Source organism: Lucilia sericata, unplaced genomic scaffold (assembly GCF_015586225.1).
Source record: "Lucilia sericata isolate MDLA Ls3-8-SP2 unplaced genomic scaffold, ASM1558622v1 Contig000000F_arrow, whole genome shotgun sequence".
NCBI lineage: Eukaryota > Metazoa > Arthropoda > Insecta > Diptera > Calliphoridae > Lucilia > Lucilia sericata.
This window is the reverse complement of record NW_023994042.1, coordinates 4,175,876-4,197,508: the sequence shown is the minus strand read 5'-3', so window position 1 is coordinate 4,197,508 and position 21,633 is coordinate 4,175,876. Positions and strand designations below refer to the sequence as shown.

At 31.3% G+C, this 21,633-nt stretch overlaps 1 protein-coding gene across 1 annotated transcript; it reads right to left on the bottom strand.

Moving 5' to 3' along the window:
* Positions 1-3,889: 3,889 nt before the first annotated feature.
* Positions 3,890-20,653, bottom strand: LOC119609025 (paired box protein Pax-3-A-like). The gene is made up of 5 exons (XM_037963732.1): positions 19,941-20,653; positions 10,685-10,885; positions 6,497-6,637; positions 5,469-6,004; positions 3,890-5,324 (listed from the first exon to the last, which is right to left on the bottom strand). Exons 1-5 carry the CDS (start codon positions 20,095-20,097, stop codon positions 4,473-4,475), a joined length of 1,887 nt encoding a protein of 628 aa, XP_037819660.1. The 5' UTR covers positions 20,098-20,653; the 3' UTR covers positions 3,890-4,472.
* Between the last annotated feature and the right edge of the window lie 980 nt (positions 20,654-21,633).

The window sequence follows — 21,633 nt, the reverse complement described above, 5'->3', positions numbered from 1 at the left end:
CTTATTTTATTGTTATCGATCAATATTAGCATCAGGGCCAATTACGGACCATTGTTAAAGGATTTATTGATAATAAACTGATTTTGGTAGGAGAGGTTGTATGAGGGCAGATTATGAACCGATCTTCTGAAAATTTGATTCTTTTAAGTCTTGTTTATGTCGACTATTATTGGTATATGATATTTTAAGCCAGTCATGACGGTAGTAATGCTATGCTTAAATATCATCCTTTGTCAGCATTCTTTGTTGTATAAAACTAAATTATGTAAAATTTTATCCCGAATATTCCGTGAGGACATTTATATGGGGCTAGGTGATTCATGAACCGTCTTTGCCCATTTTTACCCTGTAATATCAAACAACATACACCAATTGAAAATATTTGTGGAAAATACTTTAGTGGCTTTGCGAACGATAATTGGATGTGTTACAAATGGTTTGACAAAATCAATTTACCCACCATCTTTTTTTGTGTATTAAAATACGAATAAACTTTACAGGAATTGAAATTAAATTAAAATTTCATACAAATATCACATTTCCATCAAGTATGAAATATTAGTAAAATAAAACTTAAACTTATTATTACAGGAATATTTTAATTTACCAATTACAAATTTAAATTTTTATTAAATTTTTATTACTTAAAAACAGAAGCATTTATTTTAGTATAATTTTATCAAATTACATTTTTATATCCAAAAAAAGATGGGGATATATTGATTTTGTCATTCCGTTTGAAACACATCGAAATATTCCTCTATGACCCACAAAAGTATATATCGTCACCTAAAACGCAAACGGCCCTATCTAACATTTTTAAAATTTTACAGGAGAAGCAAAAAACTATTTATATTGAAAAGTTTGTTTCAATCAACGCGATTTATTTGTAGTAAATAAACAAATTGTTTAAACTTAAACAAATTGTGAAACCTATCATTTGTTATGATAGTTGACAATGGCGTATATAAAAATCGATAAATTGGACTTTTTACCTTTAATATTGAAATGTTTTTGTAGATAGGGCCTTTTGTTTTTGGTCAATAAAATCGATAATTTTTGTTAGAAGAGTCCAATTTTTGGTGTGGACATTTGTTTTGATGCAATACATTAGAATCAACATTAAAATCGATTTTGAATTTTTGGTTAGTTAGGGCCGTTTGCGTTTCAGGTATATTCTGAGTCCTCGTTAGATTCTAAGACGATTTATCAATGTACATCCGTCTGACTGAACGGAAGGAGATAGAGAGCAGTTTTTTTCATAAATATTTTTTATTAATGCTACATGTTTGGTATTGAAAATAAGCATTATCGGTCCACGATTTCACCTTTGACCTTTCCTCCAATATAATGCCTCCTTCAGAAAATGACTTTAAAGCTCATATTCTACATAAAAATACCAACATATTAATGAAATATTACATTTTATATTATTCGAAATCTCATTACCAAATTTAATGACTGAAATGTGACATAATTGGTTTATATCAACCAAATCTCTCTACCAAGTTTTATGACAATATGTCCATAATTTTCGGTTTTAAATTAACCGAAATCTCTTTGATAAGTTGTGTAGGAACTACCCATAATTGACCCTATCCCACATATAAGGTCCTCTACTGAAAACTACTTTAACACTTATAACTGACGTTAAAATGTCGGTGTATTGACACAAAAAAAGTTTTTGAGGGCCCGAAACCTATATCTATAACACATAATTTTATGAGGAGCCATATAAAACCTCTGAAAGAAAATCGGTTTATAGTTAATAAATCATTCCAAAGGAGGTCCACACTACGAGTTTTCGCGTCAAAGCACTGCGTGCTTTTCATACCCTCTTCGCATTCTACTCTTCAAGTTACATGCCACGCTTATTAAGCGTCAATGTTTTGTTTTTTTATTTATAAAGAATCTCGCGTTTTTCTAGAGCATTTTTCACCATTCACCATTACATTTGTTTTAATTTATTAAAATTGATAAATACACATTAAAAAAATAATATAAATTGTCAGAATCAGCTGACATGTTCGTGCGCCGCTTTCAAAAGTACAATGTAGATCTACTTTAAGCATTCAACGCGTCAAAGCATCGTGCTTGTAACTTGCGTATAATTCGAAGAAGCGTAGAACGCGTGGTATGGACCTCCAGCTGGTTATTTTATGCTTTTTTTAAAACATACATATGTACAAAGCTAGCTTTACACACAAACTTTGAATTGATTACGCGTTTCACACTTTTAAAACTTTATGCGCTTTATAAGCTGCAAGTTACACAATACACGTTAGCTGCCAGGCGTCAAAAATATAAAGTTGCTGAACATTTCGCGACAGACGCGTTATAATCTGCAATTTCAACTTTTTTTTTGACGGAAGTCTTCACATATAACGCGTGTTATTTACTTCCATCTTTACATTGCAGTTGTCTTGTAGTAAATCAGCGATAAATGTAGGTATACATTTAATGAATTTTATTTAATGCTCGGCTAAATAACAATTTGCCCCAGAGGCGCTTAGAAACCTAATGGGCATAAGTTTAATATTGAGCATCTTTATGCAGAACATGTATTCGAACTCGGAGTACCGATGTATGTAGGTATAAACCACAGCGTATTTAATTTGACTAAATGGTTTATTTCATTTTAACTGCGTGGGACAAATTGACGTCAGCGCCGTCGCTTTGCAAGCAGCGCCATAATAACTTTAGTCATTTTTACGACTTACTTTCGAACCTTTTGTTGTTATTGTTAGCATTCTTTTTTATTATTGTTGTACGCATACTCCTAAATTGTACATGACGTAAAAATCGCAACAATGTTGAATTAGTGTTTGGTTTTTGTCTTGTGCTTGTTGGTAGTAACTAATTCGAATGATGCATATTTGCATCTCGTACGCGTTTATTGGCCATAACAAATCTCATTTTACTTGGCTCACCACCGGTCGTCTAGTCGAAAGTTTGGCATTTGCATACAGAAACAAGTTATTTAAGAATGTTTTGTACCGGCCAGCAACATTGATTCGGATACACTCGTAAAATTCAGTTCAAAAAAGTTTAGATATCAGAGCCACTACATAAACAACAACATTGTTGTCCATACATTGGCTCGCGTACGGTCGATTGTTGCAACAATAAGGTCGATGTTTTGTTGTCAAGACTTGATCGTAACAAAAGTACGAGCATTAATGAGCATTAAAATTATTTTAATGACTTGAATCGTTCAAGGTGTTTGAAATCATTGGTATTCGCTGCATTAAGTTCATATAAGTAGTAGGCAGACAGACACCTTTAGCGAGTTACATATTTGATAATGTGTTAGCTAATAATGGCAAAATAACATTAATATATGTACTAAAAATTTGGTATTTGTGCATTCTGTATTGATTGGTAGATTTCAATAATCAAAAATAATTAAACACTGATAAATACATTATTTTTTATCACCATATCGCTCATTTACCACAAGACTGACATAAATCAAAAAATTGTGTTTTAAAAATTAACTTTTAAACTAATCATGAAATTTGAAGAATAAAACTTATCTAAACTTAAATTAAATGTTTACTAAACAAACGTTCATGAAAAAAGAATTTTAGTTATGCGCTTATAACTAAAAATCGCTCTCAAAAATAGATAAAAATTTATGAATGACTTTAGAACGGCGAATACTTTTTAGTAATCTGTTCTATTGTTTATAATACATTTTTGTTATTCAAAACGAGAATTACATACATATGTATATTGCTAAATATCTTAGTTTATTACCATCACATAATCTGGCGTAAGGATCAATTTTTAAAACCAGAACATTTTGCTGCATGTAGTCTTCATGAAGTTCGAACAAAAGAAATTAATTGAGTCTCTTTTTACTAAATAAAAAAACAAATTTATTCATATTGTACTTTAAACTTTATTTAATTGTCGAAAGAAATCGATTATTTAGTTGAAAGACAAAGTTTAATTAAAATTGTTAAACATATTTATATAATTTAATAATTCTAAAGTATACTTTGTGTATATGTATGTGTTTGTATATATTTGTTGGGGAATAGTGAATATGTGTGTAATTGTATCTAGTGTTGTTTAAGGATTTAATTAAAATTAACAAGAAGAACAGAATTAAACAAGAAAAATTCAAACAAAATGTGGGAATAACTTAGCTAAAAACATTTTATTGAGATTTGTATGTAAGTTTTTATGTACGTAATTACATACAGTAGTTGAGGTATAATTTATAAGAAAAGAGAAGTGCCTTCAAGTCTTCGCGATACAGCGAAATACAGGAATTGGAAATTGCGCTAAGATGCATTGTGACAAGACGCACATGCAACTGAAGATAGAAGTTGTGCTAATCTCTTGTCAAGTCTTAACAAAACTTTGGTAAAAATATCAATGTTTAAGCGTATGATTGCACATTAACAATTGCGTTTGAACGGTTTAATAGCACCACTGGAACGACTGCTGTTGCAATCTCCACGTTAACGATCATGCTTGACCAGTTGTATGGGAGCTCTCCCCTGTTGGTTAGCCTCGGATCCAGAGGCTGATGAGTAAAAACTTGCATCTGCATCATTTGAATCATCGTGTACATTAATTTCTTCATCTTCGGAATCGGAACCGTTCACCGATACGGGCTTTGAGATGTCGTCGTTTTGTTGCAAGCGAGTTTGTTTCTCATGATCAGCTGCTGTCAGAGAAGCAGCTACGGCATACTGGTGCGCCAAACCTAAAGCAAATGCTGCAGCCGACGGAGTGTTTACCAAAGAACGAAAGGCGCTGTGTTCTCCACCCATCGAAAGGCCGGGAGATGTGGTTGCTGAAGATGAACTAATGGCAATTGCAGCCGCTAATTGTTGATGAGACTCATTGCCCAATGCTGCAAATGATGATGCAGACATTGGCATTGCAGACGAAGGCGATGAAGTTTGATTTTTGGAAAGTTGTTGATGTTGATGATAATGGTTGAGGAGCAAGGCTGCCGCTGCTGACTGTGGGTCAGGATGATGCGGATGAATGCTTGGCATGTGAGCCGACAGCGCCGTTGTGGGGGTTGACGGCCCAGAATGATGAACCGGCGGTAGTGCAATGTCTGATGATGGTAGCGCAGAATGTGGAGATTGATGTGCATTTGTTGAAGTTTCATTTGGACAAGTCGAAGCATTACTATTAGTACTTGGTGTGGGAGATGAAGAAGTGGGATTGCTACACGTCTCCAAAGATTGTTGTGAATAGTGAGCACCTGAAGAATTGTTTGATGGGCTGGAACGTCTCTTCAAAAGATTCATACGTTGGTGTCGTCGCCACTTAGCTCTTCTATTTGAAAACCATACCTGTTATTCAAATAAATCAAAAATACAAATGCATTGATAAAAGGCAAATAATGAATGAACGAATATTAATGTATAATTTTATTAAATATTTCTTTGGTAGCAATAAACTATAATGTATGTTATATATTGCATACTATATATTACCTGAACTCTAGCTTCACTTAAAGAAGTTCGACTGGACAAACGTTCTCTTGTGCTAACGCAAGGATAATGACTTTTATCAAATTCCTTCTCCAACTCTTCCAATTGCTCTGGAGTAAATGTTGTTCGATTGCGTCGAAACTTTGGCTCATCATCATCATCCAGATAATCCGAATCAATATGACGCGTGTCATCTGGGGACTCCAGAGTGTCATGACTACCAGAACTGGGGGAAATTGCGCGACTCGTATTCGAGTTGTTTGCATTAATAGAGGATGATGAATGGTTTGTAGGTGGCATGGTTGTTAAAGTAGGTCCACCCATTGTTGGGGACCAAAAATGAGGAGGTGCCGCAGACGACGAGGCAGCAGCCGCTGCCGCCGCAGCTGGATGCCAGGAAAATCCCGCATATGGATGAGGAGGATATAAACCATAGGCTGCAGTACGAGCAAACTCATTTGCAACTCTCTCCGCAGCACGATTTCTTAATATGCGATTGATTGAGGATACTGATGGAGCTGTTGCATTTGTACAAACACCTGTAAAATTTTAAATAAGCCAAAAAACCGAAATAGAATTAAATAATCAGAAACTAATAAAAAGACAAAACATGTTCAGTCCGAAACCACTTCAACATAAAAATTTATAAAGAGTTAAGGCGATCATTTAGTTAATCCCATCAATGAAATTAAACCGCAAAAGATTTGTTGGCAAAGATCTACATATAAACACGGCCCCTGTATTTGTACAAAGGCGGCATACATAGCTGAACATGTATGTATACGTATGTATGTCTAAATGCCAGTAAAGATGCCAACGAATCAACCGCGATCAATCACAATACCAAATGAACAAATAACAGATTAAAGACCCCGATAAACAAGAGTAGTATGTGTACAAAGTGCGCATTTGTTTGGAGTGTGGGAACTACCACTACGTTTCTACTTTTCTTACATACGAGTTTCATACTCGTAATTCATACAAACAAACGTACATACTTACATACATATTTATAATTTGAGGAAACTTACCTTCTGATATCAATCTTTCTCGTATTTCCCAGGCGAATATTGTTGGATTTTCGCGTTTATATTGTTCAATTTTCGAAACAACAGTTGGTGTAGCGACTTTTGGCTTGGAGCCTCCAATTAAGCCAGGTGGTCGTAAAGAGCCTAAAAATAATAACAAAAATATAAAACCATAAAATATATTTTCTGATAAGATTGGATTAGCAGAAATAAACGAAGATGGCAACAAAAGTAAAAAAAAAATCTTAAGTCTAAATCACTTTAACATTGAGAGCAGTGATTATTATCATCACTCATTCTATAATAACTTTATCGAACATTTCCCTGCAATCAAATTTCAAAAAGAAGAAGCATTCCGTAAATTGCCACGCGCCAATTTGCTGTACACAGAGTTACGTTTTTTCGTTTGCGTACACAGTAAAAAATAATATGATTTTAAGTCATCATTCATACATAAAAATTTGAAATTTATATTTTTATGTATGTATACAAACAGAACTAGTTCACATTCTTCTTGGAGCCAGTAGTAAAAATTTCATTGAAATATAAAAACCATTTCAGAAATCAAATATGTAATAAATTTCCCGGATATGGTGAAAATGATGGCATATTGTGTACAGCTGCTAAAATCCTTTGTGGAAAATCTTTAAACAAAAAGTGACGGCTGAACTGTACTAAAGGAGGTGTGTATGTTCCCTAAAGCTTTTCTGCAACTATTTCTGAGGGAGCAAATTCGAACAAAAATCATTGGTTTTAACGCTAAACTTGAACAAGTGTGTACTTTTTACATATATTCTAGAACTAGTTATGGTACTAATACACTCTCTCCTGATATGAAACATTTTAATCTTTAATTCGTGTTTCTTGTGGATGAAGTCTAGACGGGAAACTTAGATTTCTTTATAGCTAGCGCTTTTTCATTGAAAGGTTTAACTATCAATTAAAGAAAAGCTACTCGATTTTGTTCCGAACAGGTTCGGAATAGGAAGAGATAAAGAACCCACTAAACATTATTTTATTAAAGCCCCTCCGGCTTTTTATAACTATTGGTATCCAAAACCTTATTATAATTATTAGTTTAAATAGGTTTGTGCTTTTAAATACTGGTGGAGTGATTGACCCCTCCAAAACAGTTCAAGTGGCATTTCACGTATTTTATTTTTTTCTAAATACAAATATGGATTTGGTATCTCATGTTATCTTAAAAAATATAATCCTACAAGAAACATAAAATCTCAGAGTGTGTGTTTGAAAATTAGTAATCAATTCTTTGAACAATTTATTGATATTTTGCAATAAATTTCTCTAAAGGTGATGTGCTCCAAATGCTCACACAATAATGCTACCAACAACCAATCGCACGTATTATTACAGCCTTAACAAAGCAAACAATTTGATTAATGAACTGCCGGCAGTCGCACCGTGGTTGCTTGGAATAGTAAATTGCTCACAAAGCGCCTCCCGTATTCATTGTTACCAGTGATGGTGTTGGTGGTAGTCAAGTTTATTTCGTTACCTCTTTTCTTTGCACACAAATCCCAACAATAGTTAGCGAAGAATGAATGATTATAATGAGGATAATAATACAACACAACTAACTACTGCTTGTATACACAATGTACATACATATATAAATACATACATACATATGTATCTACATTCATATATATGTATCTTTAGTTTTATACATTTGTACATTCATACAACACTCGTAAATATTGTACGTTAAGAAAACAGCAGACGCGTATATGACCGAAAACTTAGAACAAAAACTTACAAATGCGCCGCCTTAACCAAAGTAACCAATAATTTATCTACAAGTATGTAGTATGTAGTAAGTTGTATGTAAGTACGTTTGCATTGTGTTCAAATAAATGCATGAGAGTGTAGCATGATAAATTGATATGGAACGTGTGATGTTAGTAAAGAAACTGAGTTACATTCATACATAAATGTGTAAGTATGAACATTTGTATGTGGCATGTATGTATCTTAACCCTATTTAATACACTTTATACATATTTATGTATGAACAATACAAAACATACAAAATATGTATTTATTGTTCCAATACTTGTTGCCAGCCTTTCGCACAAAATACATATTATGCTTAAATATTTGTTGATGTTAAAGTATCCATTCACTCGTAAGTAAATGTATCTGTAAATGTGTGGCTGGGTAACTATAAATGTATGTATGTATGTTTGGCTGTACACAAATAAATTATCATGTTTGACAATTAAAATACATAAAGTTTTTTATTTAACTTTTGCCACTTCCGTACAAAAGACAAGATAATTTCTTGTTTCCTTCTTCTGTTTAATTTTTTTCTGACCATTTCTTTTCTTTATGCTTTCTGTTTCTTATACTGTATTTCTCTCTTTTTACATTAACCGATCAACGCTATGATAATTCGTTTACTTGTGAAGTCGAACGAGTGAAAGAATTAGCTACTTTTTGGAATCAGAAAACAAAAAGAAAAAAAGAAAAATATAATGATTGGTTAAAAATAAAACCCACAGTTATTGTTAAATGGAGTTGGCATGAGTTAGGGGCGAATAACTTAACTCTTTTCTAGCTAAGGGTACATATAGGTAACGCAAAACCATGACATCAAGCGCTTTTCTTATTATAGATGGGTCTCGATCGAACTTATGGTTTTTAAGCATCTAAATGGATGGTCAAATAAATCGTTTGTATTATATTTCTTTTTGGAAAAAGTATTTTTGAAAAATTTTAATAAAAATATTAAGTAAATTATATCTGTTTGAATGCTCATTAGTATGTCCCATGTATCACACTCTTGTAGGAATACTACAATAATAATAAAAATAAGTAGCATTTGTTTACCTCAGTACAATATGTTTAAAAAATGCCTGCAATCTTTTCGAAATGTGTCTCAAAAATTTCGTAATTTTAATCTTATCGCGGAATAAATTTTGTTAGAGAATTTCAGGTCCGCAGAATGACTTTTAATATCTCCAAAAATGGAGATATTTTTCCTCAACTTATACTGAGGTATAGATTATCAATGGCAGACAGGGAACCGACGACGGTTTCAATAAATTATTGGAACTATAAAACAAGTGAAGCTTTGAAATTTTATCCAGACACGGGATGAACAAGAACCAAAAATTTATAATTCATAAAAGAAAAAGCAACAATAAAAGGATGAAAAGTGTGCATTGAAAATTTCAACATTTACATACATGACACATATAAATGACAGCCATTTCATTTATTGAAAGATTTTACATACATATTCCCCCTGAAAATCAGATGTTTTCAAGTATTACAACTATTTTTTAGTCATGATTAAATCCAGTGTAGAAAATTTTATTTTTTAAAATCCTTTTAACAAAATCTTTTAAACTTTGAAAATGAAGTTTGAAGATGCTGTTAAAATAATGTTGTTCATTTTTTTAAACTCAAAAGAATGAAATTTTTCCCAATATAAATGCATTTCCAAATTTTGGCGGCTATACGCGAGGTCTTACTCTAAAAATAATTGAATGATATTTTACATATGTACACATGTATGTACTTTTATTTGATGTTTAATGTCACTTCACTATTAGAAGTTGATCTTTACTACAAGACTGGCGTAATCCAAAAAAGTCGTTTCAGAAAAGTGGCTTTGAATGTTTAATGACATTTTACTGTTTTTTAAATAACTTTTAAACAAATCAAGGGATCTGAAAAATTCTGATCTAAATTGAAATTTAATTTTTATTTATCTAATTATTGTGAAAAATCGATCTAACACCGAAAATAATAGAAATATTATATACAAAGCTCCTTCGCTTTTCCTATAAAGGGGAAAACCACAAAACATGATTACAAAATAATAAAAAATACACAACCGAATAAATCGATAAATATTTATTATTACAAAATATGTTTACGAAATAGTCGACCATTTTGAAGAAACATAAACTTTCATTTAAATCCCCTATGTTTTTCGAATTAAATTAAAACAAAAAATTCAAGTCATAAAAATATTCAATATCTATTAAAATGCGGGATGATTTTAATTCAATATACATACCAACACCCCACCACCCCACCAACCCTAGTTACCAACACATTTGTACACACATATGTTACATATGTATGTACTTGACCATGCTTATGGTGGTGACCATTTTGAGCTACTTATAAATAATTAACTTAATTTATGTATAAACTTACCCAAGAGCTTTGATACCGCACCCTGTTGTGTCAGCATATGTTGCGCTATATCATAACCCCGCAAACCGCTGAATCGTGAAAGTTCAAGTATTCGTTGCTGGGATACCAAGGCACTCAAAGTGGTTGGTGATGGTTGAGTATTAGCTCCGCCCGCAAATAATGCAGCTCCTGGTGGCATTTGTCCAGAAGCAACTAAACCCACTAAAAATACAAACAATAATGAACTAATTAGTGTAATGTATTCGTGTATTGTGAAAGAAAATAATCAAATGAAAATATTTAAGTACATTAATTATTATAAAGTCTTTATTGATTGACCAATTCAAAGTAAATATATATGTACCTACAATGTACACATTATACACTCCTCAAAATAAATATATGGTTAAAATTTTTAAGTTTGGTGAGTTTTCAATTAAAAAACAATTTTTATGTATGAAAATAAGATTCGATATACTCAAATAAGCGAAAACAACAAATAATAGCCTAACTTCACTACAGCGTTACAAATTTAGCGCCTTTTCACAATCCTAAAGTCGCATTTTTTCTCCTAGGGTTTTTTTTTGAAAAAGGCGCTAAATCAGTGCAATAAAGATAAAACCAAATAATTTTAGACGATACACTGCTATAAAAATGTATTAAAAAATATCCTTTTACTAAACTTTCCATATTATAAATAATTCAAAGAAACAAAAACTCTACATTAATTTTGATCGCAAATAATTTGCCTTTTTTTGATAATTTCACCGATAGGGAAACAATTCATTGACGATTACTTCTGTTTTTTCTTGCACAAAGCATTGTCTCTCGGTATTTTTGGAAATGAAGGGTTTAATCAAAGAATATTTATTACAAGAATATGCACCTCGACGAGCGGGTTGTTATGATTTACACGTATTATGTATGTGCTACGACCCGCTATTGAAAATTTATCTTGTATGAGACGCACATTCTATGTATTAAATATTCTATGGTTTAATTCAATTTTATTGTGAAGAATTTTACAAAAATCTCTTTGAATAGTTATTGAGATCTTGATTTTCGATGGTAGGAATGAGTCATTGAATAAGTAGTAACCTGAATTATTGGTATGTTTTGTTTTTTTTTTTAATTTCGTTCTCGAATCAAAATTTTGTATGTTGTTGTACATTTAGTTCAAATGAAATAAAAATAAATTTCGAAAATATTATTGATTTATTCCAAACCTACAAATTTGTGGATTTGAATTTATCTCTCATAACTGTTTTTTTACATTCTCGATTCTATTCTTACCGAAAAATTCTTGGAAGTATGAGTGATGTCAGGTTTACATTTATTCACCAAGATTAAAGATTATTTCAATTCCAATTTTACATTTTCCAATCGATTTTCGGCACGGGTTTCCGTTAACCGATTGGACTAAAATTTAACGTATTCAAATAACTTCTGATGGGTGATGCATATAATGGGGATAATCAAATGGTTATTTTATAAAACGTTTAAAAACAAAATTTCGGCGTCATGAAATAACTCCCCACGAAAGAACTCCCCAAAACAAAAATAAAATAACTCCCTAAAAATTAGTTTAGAAAGCAAAAAGAACGAAATTTTGGGATTTAATTCGTTTTTTTTTGGGACATTATTAAAATGGGGAGTTATTTCATTATGAAATAATTACTCAAAATTCAAAAATGAAATAAATCCCTAAAAATATTTTTGGGGAGTTACTTCATTACCTTACTTTTATCACACGAAATAAAAAATATATGTCTGATAGGCGGCCTTCAACCGGGCGCAAGGGTTTTATCCTCTGGGGTACATTGGACACCGGCTTCGCTAAGAATATACCCTCCCTGTATCAAGAGTGTTCAGCTTTAGGCCGGCTATTTCGGAAATCTTTACTAAGCGAAGCCGGTGTTGGTCATACTATAGAGTGGTAAATCCTTGCGTCCGACCGTAGGATATTTAGGAAATATTTATTAAGCGAAGCCGTTGTTGGACATCCCATAGAGTAGAAAGTCCTTGCGCCCGGCCGCAGGCCGTCTATTAAAGGAATCTTTATTTAGCGATTAAACTGAAATGTATTAAACTTTGAAGCCCCACTCGAAAGTATGAGCAACCTACTTCTTTTTTAAAAATGTCACTAAAACCGACTTGTTCCATAATTTGTTATTTTTAAATGGGAACTTATTTCATTTTAAAATTAGGGATTTGTTTCATATAAAATAAATCCCCAAAAATGGGGTGTTATTTAATTTTAATTTAGGAAGTTATTTCATTTCGTAATGAAATAAGTCCCCAAATTTGAGGACTTATTTCATTTTTGTGTTGGGGAGTTATTTTGTGGGGAGTTATTTCATGACACCCAAAATTTCAATACAAAATTTAATTTAAAAACCTTTTATATAATATAAAGAATTTTATCTATTTTCTTTGGTGCTCTTAAGATTATAGATGACGGATGGCTCTTTGCTTAAAATAATAACTTCTTCATAATGTTCATTACTTTTTTTTGGGCTTTCACGTATCCGACTTTTTCTTACAAATTTTAGTTTTAATGATGCAGAAAAACGTTGTCTGCATTATTATTTTTAACCAAAATTGTTAATATCACATAAATTCAGCAAATAATTTAAATGTTTCAGTTAATATATTGTTGAAATTTTAGTAAAAATTCAAATAACTTGTTTTGTAGGGTTAGGTTAGGTTGATAGGAGGATGTATAGTACATCAAATCCGAAGAAATACACCTAGGCTACTATCGGGCCTATTGTGATAAAATGATTTTTCAATGTTCAGAAACTCAGTTTCCTGGACGTAATTCCTAATAATTTTCCAAGCAGTGTTAGTCAGGAATGTTATTTCCGGAATAACATCACTTCCAAGATACATGGATCTAACTTCGACGAATGCTTGACAGTGGCAAAGAAAGTGCTCCAGAGATTCACTGTCCTCTCCACGTGCTCTACATTCGTCTGAATCCGCACGGCTAATTTTGTATAGATGTGCTCGTAATCCTGCTCATCAGAGTCACCCCATAGGATCTTCGTGGTTCTACCCACCGTTTCATTATTCCAAGAGCCTTGTGGGATTCTCTCATCCATATTTTTAATACAGCTTTTGTTGCGTCTAATGGTTTTGCGTTAACTACCTCGAGCTCTATTTCCTTTAAGGATATTACATTCGCCCTTTCGTTGCCGACTACTCCCGAGTGTCCTGGTAGCCATATGATGTAAACCTTACCTCTGGGAGAGTATACAGTTAAACCTTTCCTACAATCCAATACGGTCTTAGATTTAATTCTATCACCTGATATCGCCCTAATTGCCTTCTGGCTGTCGGTGAATATATTATTGTTTGGTAAATATCACATATTTATAATAGAGAAACAATTGATTTCTTTTCAATAAAATTTTTGCTTAAATGTTGCAGAAATTTAAGAATTTTGTGATACTTCTAATTTTGAGCAATATTAGTTATGATTTGATGATTTTCGAAATATGATTTCATTTCATTTTGTTTAGTATTCTTAGCTGCTGATTGTCATTTCATGGTTTAAATATGTTATACGGTTTTTTTTTTTGTGTAATTATCCGAGAAATAATTTATCCGACACTTTGTTAATTAAAAGGCACCCGATCAATTGTGAGCGTGAATAATTAAAGGTGTTATAACAATGAAATTCATTAATTTACATACATACTTGCATTTTAATTAATTTATTAGAAACAATGTAACATTGGTAAACGTCCGACTATGTGATTTCTTACACCAGCTATAAGTTGGTGATTATTTTTCATTTGTTTTGAATATATATGTACATACATAGTTGTTTTAAAGTTTTAAAACTTTTCGATATTTACTCTAAACAAAATTTTAATTTTTTAATAAAAAATCGAAAATTTTCGATATATACAAGAGTCGGGTGATTTGCAAGTGCACTTTCGAATATGAATGTAGTATTATTTTCGAGTAAGTCGTCAATCGTTTTTGGCAAATTAAGTAATTTTATACTTCAATTGCCGTTATTGGCAGCCAGGATAAACATTTGGCTTTAAGAGAGTACTAAGTATTTTTTAATATTATTTACAATTTTTCAATATAAAATAACCTGAAACGTTTTTAAAGAAATGTTGTATTATGTTATGAACTTTAAAGTTTTTGGGTGGGTCAAACAATGATCTATCCTCACAAAATTTCGTAAATAAATTTCGTGATAAATGACCAAAAACATTCAAATAGGGTACAAAGCTTTTTATTAAACTTTATTAAAATATTTTAAATATTGGTAAATGTCTTAGCACCAGATCTAAATATACTTTTTATATAGTAAATTATATTCTAAAACTATCACCAGAACTAAGCAAACATTTCCTAAGATTATCCGATATTTTGAGCAAATTAAAAAAAAATTGTTGTATATCCAGAAAAAAAGAAATTTCAAAGAAGCAAAAAAGAAGTAGAATTTATGGAAGTACTGAAAAGGACCTGAAGAGGTTATGATTTTAACACAGGCTGCCCTTTTTATTTGATTCCAAACTCATAACGATTGAACAAGTTAGAGTGTTATATTCGGCTATGCCGAATCTTAAATACCCTCCACCAGCAAGCTACTTTTTATTAAAGCACATTTAACTATCTAATTTTTAGATAACTTGACAAAATTTTTGTTTACGTAGTGAGGGTGCTAACATTTATGCATATGTGGAACTAGTTTTGATTGGGTTCATAAAATTTTATACTAATAGGCAAGTTGCAAACATTTTAATATAATGATTTATCTATGCACAAACATACTCATGTCGAATTTTATCTGGATATAATCATTTAATAATGAATTAAGTGGTATTAAGTGATTTTCAGAAGTAAAATGTGCGTTAAAGTAATTTTCGGAAATGATCCTTATATGGGAGTTGTGACCAATTATGGACCGATCAAGAAAAAATTTCGAATAATGATTTATATGCAAAAAAAAATCAAGTCGAATATTACTCCAATATATTTATTAATTAATAAAATATGTGCGTTTAAATGATTTTCGGAAGTGGACCTTATATAGGAGCTATGACCAATTACGGACCTCTCCTAAAAAATTTCGTAGAGTGATTCATATGTATTTATGTACACAAAACATATTTGTGTTGAATTTTATCAAGATACCTTTATTTGACAATTAAATATGTGCGTTTAAGTGATTTTCGGAAGTGGACATTATATGGGAGCTACGACTAATAATGGACTGATCCGAAAAGAAATTTGGTAGAATGATTTATATGTACACAAAATATATTCAGCTCGAATTTTGTCACAAACGCTTTATTTATCAATGAAATATGTGCGAAATATGGGAGCTATGGCCAATTGTGGACCGACTGAGATCTGCGTTGGTAGTATGATTTCTATTCATATTATATTTGTATGTACAAAATTTTGTGTTGATACCGATATATTTGAGGGAGTTATTATCGATAAACTATTTTCCGGGAAGATACACCTTTGTATGGGGGCTATGGGAAATATACTTGATCCCTGGAAAAAAAATAATGTCGAATCGAAATATCTTTGGTAGTTTCTGAGAAAACTACTTAAGAGTTGGGAAAAAATGCTATTTCTTCGAGGTAGTCTGAAATTTTTACACATAACTTTTTACGTCGTGAACCGATTTTACTGATTTTCAACACCAAACTGTACCGGATAATAAATAATGTTTTTGGTGAATTTCGTGAATTTCTAATGCTTCGTTTTAACTTGAGCATGTTTTACACAGAAAGACGGACGGACATAACTAAATTGACTCAGAATTTTATAAGGGTCTAGAATATATATATTTTGTTGGGTCTCAGATGAATATTTCTTGGTGTTACACACGGAATGACAAAGTTATATATACCCTCTATCACCACTGATGGTGGTGGAAGGTATAAAAAGTGACATACATACATACATACGTCAGTTTTTTCAGAAGTAATAAAAAAACAAAATGTATTGAAATTTGAGTACAGAACCATATACTGTTTACCAAATAGGTATTTAAAATTTTGTATGTTTTGACACTTTTTAGAAACAAATTTGTTAAGGGAAATATTTTGTAAGTGGCATTCGCTATTTATAATGACAATATACCATAAAGCTGTTCCGATTTTTAATGATTATAAATGATCTATAATTACCAAAAATATCAGAAAATAAGAAAATGTATATAATATTTATATATGTACAAGTGACTCATACAGTTGTATTGAAAGTCGTACCTAAATGTATTCATGTTGATATGAATGTGAATGTGCGAATACACATGGATAAATATTTAAAAAAATTAAATTAAGTATTTAACTTTATTGTTATTCACAATAAACTTATTAAAAAATGATTAAACATAAACACAGATCTTTAAAAAGACTTTGATCGTATTCGACAGTAATTAACTTCTAATTGACAGCTTGCATTTTTATGAAAGTTTCATTTTTATAACTTAACACTTGTTATTTGTCTACAAAATAAGTTTAAGTTTATTAAGATACAACAACTACTACTGCTAATACTACATCCATACGTACAAAACCCATACATACATATGTACATATGTATACTAACAGGTCCATTAGCTCAGTTGTTTGGATACATACATACACATCTGATTATACATAGTATATATTTTTCAAATAATTTAAGCTCTTTTAAAAATAAAAACAAAATCGAAGAGATGGTTTTTTTCAATTAGTGCCTATAAATAAGCCATAATTTCTTGACACATTCATTTAAGACTAGACTTGTTTTTCGATCACGTGCAGTTACTTAGATTCAAATAATTTCCATTTCGAAATTTGTATTTATTTACTGTCTTGTATGGTAAAAAATATTTTTGGAATCAAAAGTGTGATTAACTGCTTACAATTATTTTGATACAAATTCATTATGAATTTTCTTCATATGTGCATGAGGGTTATAACACAAATTAGGCCCATTCACACCCAAATTTACATGAATTTTTTATAGTATAATCTACAAGTTTGTGTACTTAATTTAGAAGAATGATAAACCGCAGCCCCATCCTTGCTTTTTCTCTGTTTATATCGAAAATTTCCGATTTTATTTAAAAATTTTGTTTTGAATAAATATCGAAACTTTTAAAGCTCGGGAAAAGTTTATATACTTTTCCGACGCACTTTTTTAAACTCTATATGAAATGGATAGGACCGATTTGAAAATTTCAAAAATTATATATAAGTTAAACCCTAATGCACATTAGGGTGTATGTTAACGAACATTACCGGATTCAAAACTTTTGATGTCGGGTCCATAAATGAATACTATAGCAAAGAAAATTTTGAAAGTAAGGCCTACAAGTTTCATTCATAAAAAGGTTTACAATACTCATTCTCATTGATATTTATTGAAAGAAACTATATGTAAGTTTTAAACATGTCGAATATTTTGTGATGCATATGTTAATACATAGTTTAAAAACACAGGATTCTGAATTTGACCCTTAAGTCGCAGGCAATACCAGCCTTAATATCAGAGGAAAACAATCCATTGTAATACCGATAGAAGTAAAACACACCCCACATTGCAACGGTGCTCCAGTGAATTAATAGAGTTGGCTATCCCACTGTCACCAATAAGTACCTCTGTCCTTTCCTGTACGTGGTAGAGTATCTTCAAAATAGACTTTATACCGGACCATACATATGTATATCAGAGTTATATTATATATTTTTGCTCGGATATACATACATGTGTATATAAGTGGTACAAACTAATTAATTTAAATATTAAGGCACTTAAATGCTTTCTTCGACTCTTGAAATATGCGTAGGGTCCAGGGAACATCGCACAGTATTCTCCAGCCCAGGTCAATAAATTCTGATTCCTTAATATTAACACCACCCATAAATATAGGTGAAGCAACATGGTTTATCGTACGTTTGTATGGTAAAAAACAACATTGAGTCTTGCGAGTGTGGAAGTCGAGTCCATTTACACGTCTCCTTTCAGAGATTGCCACTAGATCTTGAATAAGTGAATAACTTATTTTTACTAAAATTCTTTCAGATATTTTAAGCGTTTCCCGAACTAAACTATTTCAGATACTTTTATCATTAAAAAACGATTTGAATAAAAAACTTTATTTAAATAATAATATTAGAATGACTTGTCTCAAATGTGCGGATATGTACAGATGTATACACAAATATTTATAAAAAGTTTTGATGAATTTTTTATGAAACATTTATAAACTTAATGTGTTTTTTTATTGAACTTTTTATAAATAAATATATATCATCATTTTTATGGATTAATAAAATACCAAAATTAAACTAAAGCCAATTTAAATCACATTTTTATAATTTAAACGATGGGTTGTCATTAAATTTCAAAAAGTATTGTCACATAAATATTCTATTTAAAATATCGTATGGCCACATTAAAAAAGTAACATTAAAAATACTTTAAAAATATCGCTCATTTACTACAAGACTGACATAATCCAAATTTCGGACTTTTTGAACTTAGTACTGCAAAATATGTGTCATAGGTACTAAAGTCTTCCCTATAGTTTAGTCGATTTTCAAAAATGTCTCTTATTTTCGATGTGCTTGTGATATTTTGTTGTATACGTCAAAATTAAAATCCAAAATTTATTTTAAGTCCAGAAACTCCTGCATGTATTCAGGTTTCAAATCCAGCGATCTGTTTGACAGTGATTCGAAAATAGTAAAATGTCATAAAACATTCAATGTTGTTCTACTCAAAACGAAGTTTTTATTTATTCTAGAAAATGAGCGTTATGTTTTCGAATACCAGAAAGATAAAAAAATGTCGGTGAAATGATGAAATTGAATACACACATATTAAATTTATAAACTTTTAATTTCGAAATGGAATGTAGCCGATCAATAATTGGGGAAGGGAATATAAAAATTATAAATGAGTTTTTGAAACTTCAAAAGAACTGGGAATCTTTAAAGGAATAACAACGATCCTTTGAAGATTTGTTGTATGTAAGTTTTGAATGAGTTGTAGGTACTTCTTATTTACTTTCCTATAGGTTATGAAAACATTTTCCCTCGTGATCTGGTCTATGCAAACAGTGCTACAAAGTAGCAAGTACAATAACATTGAACAATAAATATGTACATATGTATGTATGTACCTACATTAAAAATATAAAAACTGACAACTTGGCTCGTTTAAAATTTAATAAAAAATTTCACTTAATTAATTTTTTTAATCGCCGTCGGAATGTCGATAGATGAAAAATGCTTTGACTTACCATTGGGGTGCAACGGTGGCATTGGGCCGACGCTACCGGTTGTTGGATTATTGAGGTTTGGAATTCTTGGAGGATCCATTTTCCAGTGTGATGGTATATTAAAACTGGCTGGTGCAATAGATCCAAATTCTCGATTGATTCCCGGTTCAATCAACATGACAATTTATTAATCGCTTTATTTAAAGCACAATTTTTATTTGTTTGTGTTTTTGTTGTACGTTTTGTTTTAATTATTGCTACTACCTATTTGTTATTAATTTTTATTATCTTTATTATAAATATATGTATTTCTTTCACTTTAACTTAAATATGTAGGTATTTCTTTTGGTGAAAACTTTAAATTAAACGAGTAGCAAAGTATTCGTCAATTTAATTTGAATTCGTTTACATTTAATTTAATTTTAATCATCATCTTTTCAACATTTTTATTTTACCGATTTGAAATTTAACACACTTTTGTTGGGCGAAACGCGTTTGGAAAAGAATTCACTGTGATGTGGCTCAACAGCGACTTCAACTTTTGCTTCATCGATTTAAACAATTTTGTTTTAATATTTTTGTTTTCTTTTTTATTTTTTATCTTTGTTGTTCTTTTTGTAAGTGTAAATTATTTGCTTATTGTTACAGTAGTTTTTGTTTCTCCGTATTTCTCTTTAATCTCATTGAAGCGCAATCACGATCCAAACACGAAACCAACAGTTATCATACTGAGACATTTACTCCGTTTGAGTTTAACAGAAGTCACTTGTGATTACTGCTTGTGTGTGAGCTGCTTCTTCAGTCGTCGCTAACTTGTTCCAGATACAAAAAAATCAACCCAGAAAACAATAAGAAAAAAAAAAACCAAGTCAGACATGCTGTTGTTCAATCGTTAGTACGTGTGTTTGTTCTACCCGTTTAACTACCTTTTTTCACGTTTGAGTGAATCAAAATGCTCATTCACTCATTTCGAAAACATCACCACATTTAACCTCCACCACCAAAGTACACATGGAAATTTACTAAAATCGTACAAACTCATAGATACATTTGCTTCGGACCAGTTCCCCATTCATTCATTTTCTCTTCGTTTTCGATAATTGTTGTTGGTGTTTTAAACATTTTTCTCTCGCAACACTCTCACTCACTCTCTAACAAATGTACATTCCGTAATGGCGGCCATAGCAACGGTTATTTGATTCCCCCGCACCAAGAGCTAGGTATAGCTTAACAATCAAGTTATTAGTTATTGTGAACTTGGATGAAAGACAGAGACAACTGAATTGTACACTACTGTCTTCTGTCTCTATCTCTCTCTACACACAATAAGAAAATAAAATAAGAGCCCTTCCCACAAACGACAGCAATTATCATTTTAAATATCTCGTCGAGTAGGCAGTGCTAGTTGCACATGCTTGCGTCTTTGAATGCCAACAATTCCAAAATACCCACCACAATATGTACATACATACATACATACTTACTTACAGACACACATTCACTCATTGTAGATACAAGTACAATAGCAACAACAACAATGACACCAATACTTTATTTGTTGTTAGTTTCAGTTTTTTTTTGGCACGTAGTAAGTAGACTTTGGTCGGCGTAAACAAATGACTGAATAACTTGGTCTCACCTTTTTGCTCGCTCATACTTGCATAAGGTTGCATTGACAAATATGCACACACATCCAAATGTATAGAATCATATG